Raw genomic sequence first — 12591 nt, 5'->3', positions numbered from 1 at the left:
TTTCTCCTTCCCTCCAAGCCCCCCCCAACCCAGTCTGGCTCTTCAGAAGATCAGTATATCATTTTCCAAGACAGGACTAATTAAAGTATTCCCATCCATCATTACAGCCTAAGAACTTCCTGGTTTCTAGGACACTTCGGAGATCATCGCTCAGGGTGTGCATGGCAGGGCTCCAGGGACACAGCCCAACTGTGTTCTGCTACAGAAGCAGCACTAAGAGAGGAAGCCACAACTCCTTTTTATTGAGTTCCCACAGCACTCAAACACCAGATATACCACCGGGCTCCATGGGGGAGCACTGGTTCCCCCCACACCAGCTGACTTCCAGAATACCTTCCCGAGACAGATGCTCTAGCACAGCTGCTTTCTGTAGAAGCAGACCCAGCTGATCCTAGTTTGAAAAAGCCTAGCAGGCAGTTAAGTCCCGATTTTAAAGTCTCCAACTTGACATTTCTGGCTGGTTTGTTTTTTTTTTAATAATGTGAGGTTAGGAAAGCTTACTCAGCCTCCTTGGGGAATTACAGTATTTGAGGCTCAGCAACACGCATTCAAGGAGGCATCTGTGGGTGGTGATGCTTCTCTCCCCTCAAGCCAGAGGTAGAAGTAAGGTCTCTGGGAGGCTTATGTAAAAAATAGGCAGGCTGATAACCCGAGGAAAAGATCAAGTAACAGGAAGAATTAATTCTCCCCACCCCCACATATTTCTTTCAGCATGTAAGTCAGTCCATTAGTTGCCAGAAAGGATATTTGTCTTCCTATCCAGCTGAGAAGGACTTCTTCAGTCCTTTTCAACTGATATGCCATTGTATCCTAGAAGTATCTCTGCCAGCTCCAGCAGTATCCCTCTAGAAGCACCCCGGGAACCCATGCAAAGAACTGGGGTATGCATGTCTGGGGAACAAAACCAGTGAGAGACAGAGGAGAGGACCAGCAAGGAAGGATGCTCTTTTCCATTAGAGGAAGTTAGGGGGAATAATAACCGGCTGAAACACTTGTTTCAAAATGGATTTTATTCCAGGCATTAAACAGATTCTGGCACATGCTTTATGAAGAAAAAGGAAAACAAATCTGGGTTCCACATAAATTACATCTGGCAAAGAGCAACTTACAAGTGAGTGGGGAAAATAAACCTTTCGAAATTGATTTCTGTACAACAGTAGTTTCAGCTCCTCTTAAATAAACCCCCATTGGTTCACAGCACAGAAAATTACATTGGATATTCTGATACAAAACCAGCTGTCTTTAAAGGCATTACCAATGCAAATGCTCTGTCTTGACAGTGTAGGGGGCTGCTTAAAATAAACAGGAAAACAAGAGTGAGCAACTGCTTGTTCTAATTGTTAAAGAAACACAACAACTGGGACAAATCTGGGGACTCAGTCAAAAACCCTACCACAGTCCCGTTCCAAAACATGGCACTGCATGGACCTTGGAGAAGAAAGCAAGGGAAATGGAAAGCAAGCTAATAATGAGTTTGGACAAGACTTTGTTTATTCTGAGGAGTTCAGTTCGCCCACTTGAAAGCAGACTTTTGTAATGTACCTCCTTTTCAGGAATGGCTAAAATACATTGGAAACCAATGGCTTCCAAAAGTGTGGGGAGGTCTATGTCTAGATAGAGTAGTGGTTTGGCTGAAAGCATAGTGAGCAGTGGGGTGCTGACCTCAGGAGAACATGTCCAAAAACAGGTAGAGTTTTATTTTTTAACTCCTAACTCCAGAAATAATTTGAGTTATTGACATCTAGCATATTGACATCTAGCATGTCCACCTCTTCCCCTTTCTCCCCAAGGCCAGCTCACAGCACCAAACGGCTGCCAGTTTACTCTCTGTCAGGAGGAGAGCAGTAGCAAGAGAGGTACAAATCAACACAGCTAGTCCAGGTGTATCTGCTCCAGGAGCAGTCAGTAACCTCCAAAAGTGGAGCCAAACACACAGTCAAGGGCAGTAGCCATTGTGCTGACAAGAGCCCTTTGAATTAGGCCTGGCCCAGAGCTTGGAGACTGTATAAAAGCAGAGCTTCTGTGGTCTGCAGCAGTCAGGAGAACTGTCTGTAGAGGAGCTGGGTCCTAGTCCCAGAACAGTTATGAAGAAAGAACTGCAAGAAAGCCGCACATACAGTGGGAGCAAGGAGGAAGGAGCAGCACCTGGTGGAGGAGTGAACACGCTGTTAGCTGCAACACTTAAGCTGCTGGAGAGTAAAATGGGGGAAGCTCAGATGGTCCACTTAGGATGCATTTTGACAAAAATATGCAATCCTTTTGCACTTCATTGTATACAGAGCATCCGTACAGTACCTGCTCCGTGGCCCTTCATCTCTCTTTGCATCAACATTTTTCAATCCAGGTATGTGAGAATTTGGCTGTTCCTGTTTTCTGTTGTATAATGATGCCATTCTGGGAGTAGCATGTCACGTATATTCTTGATTAAAAATGCAATAGCTAATAGGATGGCATTTCTCCCTTTGATGGATCTGTCTGTCCTGCCCTCTTTCTATTCCTAGGCTATTTTTCTTCCTTCTCTGCTCTCTTCTGACCTCAGTGTTTCCATCCCAAAGCATCTCTATACAGGGAAAGAGAAATCACCACAGAGTCAGTGCCCCCATTCCAACACGGAAGAGCAGCTGCACCATTCTGTAATGACCAAAAGTTACTCCCTCATGAGTTTTCACAGTGCAGGCAGATCACTCTTCTAACTAATCAGTGCCAAGATAGTGAGCAAATGTCAAAGTGAAGGGGGAGACAGGAAAAGAGCTCCTGCCACGTGACAGATTTAAGTTTTTAAAACCAAGAAAAAAAAGCATTGTCCCGTTCTCACACAAGCACTTCTGAGCACATGCAACGTATGAAGAACAGTATCTGTTCTTTTGTCAACTGTTTGGGCTAATACTAAGCTAAGATAAAGAATTAAAAAGAGATACAAACATGATCAAAAGCAGCCAGCTGTTCAGAATCCAGATGAACAACCTGTTTCTTCTGCATCATATCATAAAGGACCCAGGCAAGCAATTGCCTAATGAAGGTGGTCCTACCATCTGGTTCCCCAGTCAGGCTCTTGAAAAAGAGGGTTAGTTTACAAAACCCAGCTCAAGAGGAAAATTTAACAGATTTGAGTAGGAAAAGGTAAGGCGGTGGGGAAGTTTTTATTTATTTGAATAGGTAAGTGTCACCTGGCAGGTCTGAAAACCCACACTCAGCTAGAGCTGACTGATAACTGGGAGCAAGACTGGGATGCTAGCTTGTCTTTGGTATTTCCAGAACACAAAGGAGAGATCTCTCGGGGGGGCCTGCACTGTGGCAGCATTTGTGCAGGGGACAGTTTAGGCTTCACCAGCTAACTAAGGTGCTCACTGGGAAGACAGAAGGGTGTCAAAAGTAGGGCAGCCACCAGCCTTTTTGCCTCCTCTTTCTTAGGGGGAAAAGCAACTAGATAGAGGGACTGGGTGGCTTGTCATGCCCTGTGTTCACAAGGGCTATGCAGAGCTAGAGAGCCAGCACAAGGACTGTGGTCCAGCCCAGCCAATAGCAGGAAGTCTGCTATGACCTAGGGGCTGTCCCCTTCTGCCTCTCGCAGCGGGGAACTGGGTGGATTCCTGCCACAGGCCTGAGCCATATGCAGTGTCACTGTCTGTGTGTGCTGCCCACATAGCTCTGTGCATCACCTGGGGTGTGGGGTGCAGTGGGCAGTGTCTGGTAACACCAGGAAGAGCAGCCAGAGAACAGTCTCAACTTCCCTGACATCCCAGAGTGCTGGCACCTGTTTCTGATTGGTTCCGTCAGAGCGTGGTACCCTGAACTTGCAGGCTGGGAGCACTCTGGGAGGCAGGGCTGGCCTTCCACATGTAAAAAAGCTGAAAGGAAGAATTCAACAGGGAATAGTCCCAAAACAATCCCTGGTAACGCTGCTAAAACAGACTGTCCCTTTTCCACCTCTCTTGTCAGCATTGTGCCAGCCTCAGCACATTTGGCTGCAGGGCAGCTACTGTGGGCAAAGGATGGAATGGGTCCACCACAAAGAGGTGACAAACCTGTTCCCAGGGTCTGCTAGTTCTTTCTCAGCCTGTCCACTCATCATGATGACTATTCTGGCCAGTCCTCACTGACAGTGAGGTAATGACAGAAAACATAAAGGATGCGCAATGTTAGAGCAAAAAGCCAGGGAAGCCAAAGAGCTACCCGTGTTTGTACAAGCATAGCCTAAGCTGCTGAACTGAAGGTCATGGAATCTGGATGCAGGAAAAGGAAAGGATGGGGACAGCTGCAAGGTACTTCTGGTCACTCCAAGTATTGGGCTGGGTCCTCCCCCATCTCTGAGTGCAGCTGTGCACGGGCATCAGCTACAAAGGAGAACTTAAGACAACAGATGGGAAGATTTCAGCAACTCTCCTGATCCATCTCACCCCCAGCTTTTTCTCTGAAAAGCTCAAAAACACCAAGTGCTCAGCTGAAATGGTGGCTTACTGATGGGCACAATGAAAATGTTTAGGGTCAGACATACAAAACCATTCCTCCCTTTCCAATGCCCCTCTGTTCCCAAAGTCTCATGCACAAAGAAACAAAGAGATCTCTGTGCTACCATCATGTTGCTTGTAGCAGCTCCCACTGTTGGCCAGGTACACCTGCTTGACAAGGGTTGGTAACCATTCTTCCAGATTTGTTTTCCAGGCAGAGACCACTGACAAAGTGTTGAATGAAACTGCCTTTCATCTTCCACTTCTGTGAGAAGACACAGAAAAAACATGCTGTTACTTCCATTTCACCACACAACTGTGCCTTCAAGCTGAAGGTTGAGCCTAAATATCAAGTAAACCTCAACAACTGGAGAGAGTGAAAATCTGGGTATGGACAGCATCTCCAAATCACTGGTTTCCTGTATTAACGACATGTGGAGTTAGGTAGGGTTAGGGTGTAGCTGAATTATAGGGCTAGATATTCAGAAGCATCTAGAAGGCAAACAACACTAGTGGTCACAGCACCAAGCCTGACAGATTTCAAAGAGTGTATGGACAATGCTCTTAGGCACATGGTGTGATTCTTGGGGTGTGCAGACCAGGAGCTGGACTTGATGATCATGATGGGTCCCTTCCAACTCAGCATATTCTGTGAACACGAGAATCAGCAAGTAGTGACATTTTCAAACGCATATTATATTTGCAGTTTCCCTGCTGTTCTCTGTCCTGCATCTCCATGCAGCCAGATACCTGTCAAAACCTGAAACCTCTCTATGGTTTCTTTCCAATCCACGGAGAGCAAAGCATTGAAAGGTCTCCCAAAACAGAAAGAAATACGTCCACACTTCCTACTGTTCACTGGATCTCTCTCTCTTCCATGTCCCCTCATCTCTTCTCAGAAAATTCAAGATTTTCGTGAGCACTACATTGAAAGCTCTTCATAGTTCTGCACCTTCTCAGCTGTCTCTTCTTCATAATTTTATTTGTCCTGCCAACATTTCAGTTTATAAGTGTGCATTTGACAGCTTCTCAGTGCATATTGCTCTGCTTTCTGCAGTGCTTTCCTCTGGGTCTGCTCCCCTCACAGGATATGCACAAGGTCCCACATGCAACCCTTTCCTGAAGGTCCACTTAGGTTGTGCTGCTTACCAGGAAACATAACATATGCTGTAACCTTGCACTGCAAATTCTGCTGAGAAAGGGCTGTACCTTCCATCCCTGCTAGAAAGAACTGGGAACATTGTGGCTAATAATGAAGACAAAAAAGTAAAAATGAATCTGTGGGTTTGGGATCTCCCAGGTGAGGCAGTGCCATTCACCTCCAGTGAGACACAGCTGAGATCAGGAGGTTATAGGATTGAGGGGTCCAGGCATCAGGGATTTTCCCATCATTCTTTTCAGTCACACAGATGACCCAGACAGAATTATGATCTGGGTGCTCAGTCAGAAAACGTCTTAGGAATATTATGAATATGTGTTGGTTAACCCATGAGACTGATGGAGAAAAATAAACAATTTGATAACACTAGTGGACTTCAAGGCTATTGCAGAAATGATATGCAAAGTGAATAAAAAAATTTCCTGCAATATCTGGACAATGTCAAAACCTACAAACATTTTAATTCTTGTGTAACATGGCAAAAACATTGCCACATGGTGTGTGGTTCAGATATCCAGTTAGGTTCATATATTGCTGGCAGCTGTCCTCCAAATGTGTGCACTGGTTATGTTTCTTGGAGGGCAGGGCAGTTGCAAAGCTCAGAGTAATCTGTTGCTCCTGTATCACATATTTCTTCAAGACTAAATACCAGAGGCAGCATCAATTTGCCAGTAGTGCTAGTCCTGTTTGACAGGATACTACTAAAGGAGAGCTGTTTGTGCAGCAGGAAAAATCTGGTTTTAACAGGTAAGGGGGCAGAGGAATGCAGTGATGGTGGACAGGAAGCTACAATGCAGTCTGTGCACTACAATGCCCTCACCAGCTGCTGCAACCCACTGTCTACACCCAGAGCCATCTGGCTCCCATCTGGCAGAAGTCTCCCTACAAAGAGCTGAGGAAGAGTTAATACCATAAGGCAGCAGCTGCAATGATGGAGTGTAAAGCAGGAGGTCTTCTCCCCTAGAAAGCTGCACACTCTGCCCAGCTGGTGCGATCACTGCATGACAGTGTTTCCCAGTGTCACAGACACCTCAGTGAAGAGTCTTTTGACCTTCTCCAAAGCCCACCTAGTTCCTTGTCCTCTACTCTCCCACCACCTCTCCGTGAATTCCCAGTCTCCTCCTTCATCTTTCCCTATGTGTTTGCTAAGGAATGCCTGCCAGCTGTCTCTCCCACACACCCCATAGCTCACCAAAAGACCTTGCTGTAAAAGAATATGCTGTTAAGAGATCTGAGATGGGTATGAGAGCAATTACTGAGGGACACTGGTTTTCTTCTTCCTTTTTGCTGTTCAGGAGAAAACTAGCACCAGGAGGCTTGCTCATTTTATTCCTCCAGATCAGAGACCTGCTGCTGTCCATGCTGAGCAGGTATCCACTGTGAAGTCTGTAGGGAGAGTCTACTGCCACAGCAGGACACCAGTAAACACTCACCAGAGCACATCTGCTGCTGCTAACAAACTACACTGAATCAATCAGCTTCTCAGTGAATAATACCACTGGAAAGCATAGCATTTCAAGTCACCCCAGGTTCAAAATAAAATGGGACAAGGATGGGGAAGGGGGAGGAGGAACACTGAGAAGGTGAGAGTTGAAGATAAGGCTTATCTGGGCTGCAGGGAGGTGCCACGTATGAAGCTGTTATAAAACACACCAACAGTAAAAGCCAAAGTAGGGCTCCTCATCTCACACAGAAGTGGTACATTCAGAATGATGGATTTTACCCTTTCTGGTCAGAAACTGTGCTTTGCTGCCCTTCATGAGATCCCAGAGCAACCCCCTCGACTTCACCTGAACCTTTCAGAAGACACCCCTGTCTGACTGTCAGACCACAGAATTACCAAACACAGCCCAACATCCTGCCCTGCAGGGACACATCATATCTCAGACCCTTGAGGAGGGTGGGCAGTAGGAATGGGTGGAAACAGGATGCTCATCTCCCACTGTCAGCCACCTCAGAACTGGGCAACTTAGTCTAAACTAGTTCCCTCGTGACATACTTATGGAGGAGTCCAAGGTACAAGAACCTTCTGGCACAGCCCAGCTTTCTCCACAGACCATACGGAGAGCCTGGACAGATAATTTTAAATGATGCCAATAATGCCCATCTTCAGCAAAAAATAAACAGAGCAGACACCTTCTGCATACACAGACAAATGTTACAAATGTAGGGAGTCCTCTACTCTCCTACACCAAGACATTATGACTTGGAAGTAAAGCTTTTGGAAGACACAAGCATTGCAAAATCTGAAAATTTTTGACGTGAAAATCCTCTTTGGTCTCCCTTTCTTGTGCAGATGAAGATAATACAGTTTACTAGTCAGAGTAGATTTGGAGTGAAGATGGAGGGGAAAAAAAAGAATCCAGATTTTCTTTGAAATATTGTGTCTTGATCCTCTTCCCCAGTGTCAACCAAAAATTTCCACACTTTTTTTGTAAATATCTGTCTCCATCTTTTTTCATCTATCATTTCAAAGTACTTTGAGGTGGCTGGATAGAAGCACTCTATGTGCAAATTACCAAGAGAAAAGTCAGAAACAGCCAGTCCTCTTCTACCCAATATATACAAGAGCTGAAGTTGTTTACACTAGTATAATTTTTCAGGGTAATCAAATGTTTTCTTTTAACTCCCAATAATCCAGGCAATCCAGGGGTTCTCTCAAGATCCTGACCATGAAACACAGCAGAGTTGGCCCAACTCAGGAAACACAGCTGAGAAAGGCAGATTTTGTTGATGAGGACTGAGATGCATCAGACAGAAATCTATGGAGAGCTGATAACTGGAGTAGCCAAGGATGCTACAAGTTGCAATTGAATGTATTTGCAGAGCCATGGGCAGCCTGAAGCTGGTCATGAAGATGACGAACAGTAAATTTTAAATATATGAGCAGACAATGTGATGGAAAAGCTCACACCAAGATCCAGCAACTGCTGTCTTCCTTTGAGCACCTAAATTTGTAAAACTAAGAATCACAACTGAGAGAAACTTTTGTCTCCTGAAAACTGCTTTCGAGCTGCAGCATACTGCCAGTAACCTACTTATTATCATGAAGACGCTGAGTCAGGTGCTTTCAGAATAAACAGGCTTTCACTCCTCTTTTCTGATACTCTATATAAAGTTGCATTAACCTTCACTTCAGATAACATGATACACTGAGAAGCAAAGTGGGAAAAATTTCCCAGTTGCATACAAAGGGATACAGGACTTCAAATACTGTTTGTCTCACAAGAAAACTTGGTGTCCTCATTTTCAGGGTGAGGTCGCATTCCTTCAGCACATTTTAATGAAATATAGTTGCTTAATAAGATTTCTCAGCATGCTTCTTGTTCCGTTGGGCAATACTGTGCCAATGTTTCTCATTTTCATTCTCTTATTTTAGTGTCTGACTCTTGCTTTGCCTTCTATTTGTCCTCACTACAATACAAATTAAAATGCCACTCCCACTGTCAGTCAGAGCCAAAAATAAAGCTAAAGGCAATAATTTATTGTGCATTCAACTAAAAATTCTATTCCCCAAATAACATTATGGATAACATCCATCTGGTTAGAAATCTAGTTCTGATTATGCAGAATAGCTTTTGGCTGGTCTTCTGCTAGCAGTGCCAGCTGTTGCTGTTGAATGATCAATGTGATCATGGTGCCAAATAGATTTAATTTCTGACTTCTTTCAACTCAAGGGAGAACAGTCTGACAGAACCAAAAACCATCTAAAATTTAACTATGTCTCATATCCTCCTGCTTGCAAAATTCCAGACTTATTTTGAGGTAACACCCTAGATACAACTCATAATAGTCTAAGGGCTCTGCTAGAGTATTAGCTATATGTTAGATGGGACTGTTGTCAGCACTCAAAATTAACAACAAAATTAGCTGCCCTGTGGACATGCTTACCGCACAACAGCTGTGTAGCATGGGCACAGATTCAGTATGATAGAAAGCAGAAACCAACTTTAGGAGCTGTATGGTGCTGTCATAAGGATCTAACCAATCTACTCCAGTGATACTAAAAAACAAAGTTATCACATCTCATCTTTTGTCAGAAATCTTGCTTTTTCATGACTCAGACACAGACATGAAATCCAGATCCAGAAAAGTCCAAACATCTTTCACCACAGATCTCTGATGACAATGACAGCAAAGATGTTCAAAGCCAGACTTTTATTATGCTGCCATCTCCTCTTAGGATATTGTCCATGTGATGCATGTTTTTCAGGTTCACCCTCTTCCACTTAGCCCACCTACTCAGGGCTCTTGCTTGTCACTTCCAGCTCTCTGAAGTAGCTCAACTCCCCTGCCTCCACCCTCACTCAGCTCCTCTGACTTTCTGAGAAGTTCGCTTGAACTGAGAAGTGGATACACCCATCTGCAGTTTGGAAACACTGCTCTCCCCCAGTACTTGCACTTTGGGCTGTGAGTATCCATGGGGAGATAGGCAAGTTGTAGGGCAGCTGAGGGCATTTGTTCCCTCCAGCTTTGCTCTTTCTTGAAAATCAACCTCTCAAATGTCAGGAGGAGAGAGAATGGGATAGTTTGCAGAATGACTGGCTTCTAGCTAATTAAAATCTAATGTCAGTGTGAGCAACGATTACTGTTGTGTTTATGGAAGGGAAGAACCATAACAACATTCCCCAGGAACCCAACAAACTTGAGCACCGCAAGTAGAACTGGCTTTGTAAGTACAAATCTGAAATGGGAGTTTGGGACTACAAAAAAGACCCCAACATTTAAAAGCATTTCAACCCAAATTAAATTAAAAATTCAAATGCATTTCTCCCACTTCATCCCTCCAGCTGCAAGATGGTTTGGGATGGCAGCTGTAATTCAAATCAGTCTGTAACTATTTGAAATGCTTAAACAAAATCCTTGCTTACAGTCAATTGGTTAAATCATCTGCTAGGTCAAGTCCTTGATTTAAATGCAGTTTGTTCACATAAGGTAATGGAAAACAACAGCTCATATCCTTAAGTATGTGTGCATGTCTTTATAATGAGCCTGTATATAATCAACACATCAAGACTCAATAAATCCTATTCCAACAGCAGAATAAGCCTGCTTGTGTTACTGTGAATTAATCTCTCTTCTGGCTGACAGGCCTTGGACTCTACCCTCCTTGAGGGACCCTTGTCCTTCCATGACAGGGGACAGGGAAAGACAGCTGATTTTGGCAGCTGCTAGAGTCCTTTCTGCTGCCAGGGAGGAAAATACTGCAAGGCACATAAGGGGAGGCTAAGTGACCTATTTACACAGCAAGGGGGTGAGTGATTACCACCAACAAAAAGAAGCAGGCAAGCACAGCCCACCTGGGATATCCTTGCAGACTAATCCGAACTTAAAGAGTTTTCCCTGTGTATTTATGGTGACAACTTTTAAAGACATTTTTGCATTAACCAATCCTCCAGAGGAAAGTCCACACAGGTTTCCTGTAAACAGGCATGACTGGATTTCAGTGCTTTCCTTCAGGAAGTATTAATTTCAAGGATTCATATTAGCATTAAAAAGTACTGACAAAAGAGGATACTACTGAGGACTGGTAGCAAGCTGAGCCCTCTCTTAACTTTGGGCTATCAAAATAACAGACACATCAGAAAGCACAAAGTCAGCATAGCCTTAGATGACAGAAAATTTTTTCTCTATTGGTGTAGAGGGAAGCACAGCAACTAGGAGTGAAAAAGCCCAATCTGCTGTCTGCCAGTGTTGTGCTGTCAACTTTTGTGTTTTGCCCAGTTCTGATAAAAAGGCATATCACATCTCTGTTGAGGGCGCCCTGGCCATTGCAGAGGCCATCTCTCACCTAATGTTGTAAGGCAAAATGATTGATTTGTCCTGACAGATCAGGGATGCACATCTTGGAAACACCATAAGTCACAGAGCAGCATTTTGTCAGGAACACTGCTGCTGTGTATTTTTCCTCTAGGGAGCAGTTTGGGTGGAACATACAGTGCTTTATGCCAGTCAGCATTTCTCAAGTGAGCTGCACACACTTAGTTTTAAAGGTCTGTTCACACGTCCAAAGACATCACAAAGAACACAGTTCTCTCACTTCTAAATAAATAAACAAACAAATGGTAGCACACACCACTGTTCCCTTAGGTTTCTCAAAGCATTTGCCTTACCTACCTCTCTCTGATGCTGTGCTCCATCCATGCACCAATGTGGCTGCACATTACCACATTCAAGAAGCAAGGTTAGGGTGCTACTGAGCTGGAGCTAACCATGCTGCTGAGGGCCCAGGCAGAGCAGACACATACATACTGCACGTCCTGCTCTGATTGCAAGCAATCTCATACATCCAAGCTTATGAAATACATCAGAGATGGAGATGGAAAGGACTTTTATATGCTTTGATAGTACTAGGTTTGTCCGGGCTGGCTGCACTGATGTAGGAACACCGGTATGTGGCAACAAAGGGATTAAAAACAGGTGCACCTACCTGTCTGCCATCTTTTTGATTGCAGGCTTCCACTGTGATTTGAGAGCCAGTAGAGAAGGAGGTAATGGAAAGACACTTGTCCTGCTGTCTAATTAAAGGGTCACTGAATACCCACTCCTTTGGAATAAGAAAAAGAAAGGTTCCATTAGGATCACAACAGCGATCAGATGAGGGAGAGAGTTTTTTCTATCAGATATTAAAAAAACCTCTATCCTTTGTTCTATTCTTATCAAAGGCTCCCTGGGAAGACTACCACAGCAGTCTTCACCTGATCAGAAGTTTATGCTCAGGCTTGGTGCACCATGACCATTTCAAAGCCTGCAGTTAGCTCCCCTCACCATCTGACGTGTCAGATTAACCTTGGATCCCATGCAACTCTTTGCTCTGCAGCTTGACAGATTCAGGACTACAAAGCAAGGAGGATCCTGAGCCCTGACTTACAAGACATGCAACTGCTTCTGCACATTTTACAGCAGACATGTTCTGTAACAGGTATCCTGGACCTATAGATTGTCAAGCGAAGTAAAACACATGCAAGTATATCCATGTATCAT

At 44.4% G+C, this 12591-nt stretch overlaps 1 protein-coding gene across 3 annotated transcripts in view; it reads right to left on the bottom strand.

Moving 5' to 3' along the window:
- Positions 1–991: 991 nt before the first annotated feature.
- GALNT16 (polypeptide N-acetylgalactosaminyltransferase 16) overlaps positions 992–12591 on the bottom strand; it is a 74804-nt gene continuing 63204 nt past the window's right edge. For 2 of the 3 annotated variants that reach the window (XM_027642293.1, XM_027642295.1), the window contains 2 exons: positions 12038–12154; positions 992–4713 (listed from right to left, as the gene is read on the bottom strand). In XM_027642293.1, the coding sequence (XP_027498094.1) occupies positions 4576–4713; positions 12038–12154 (255 nt within the window). In that variant the 3' untranslated portion in view covers positions 992–4575. The remainder of the gene's footprint in view (positions 4714–12037; positions 12155–12591) is intronic. The other variant, XM_027642294.1, reaches the window with a different exon arrangement.

Source organism: Corapipo altera, unplaced genomic scaffold (genome assembly GCF_003945725.1).
Source record: "Corapipo altera isolate COAL_440 unplaced genomic scaffold, ASM394572v1 23b, whole genome shotgun sequence".
NCBI classification, from domain to species: Eukaryota; Metazoa; Chordata; class Aves; order Passeriformes; family Pipridae; genus Corapipo; species Corapipo altera.
Note: the sequence above shows the minus strand (reverse complement) of the source record. Positions and strands in the feature narration are given on the sequence as shown.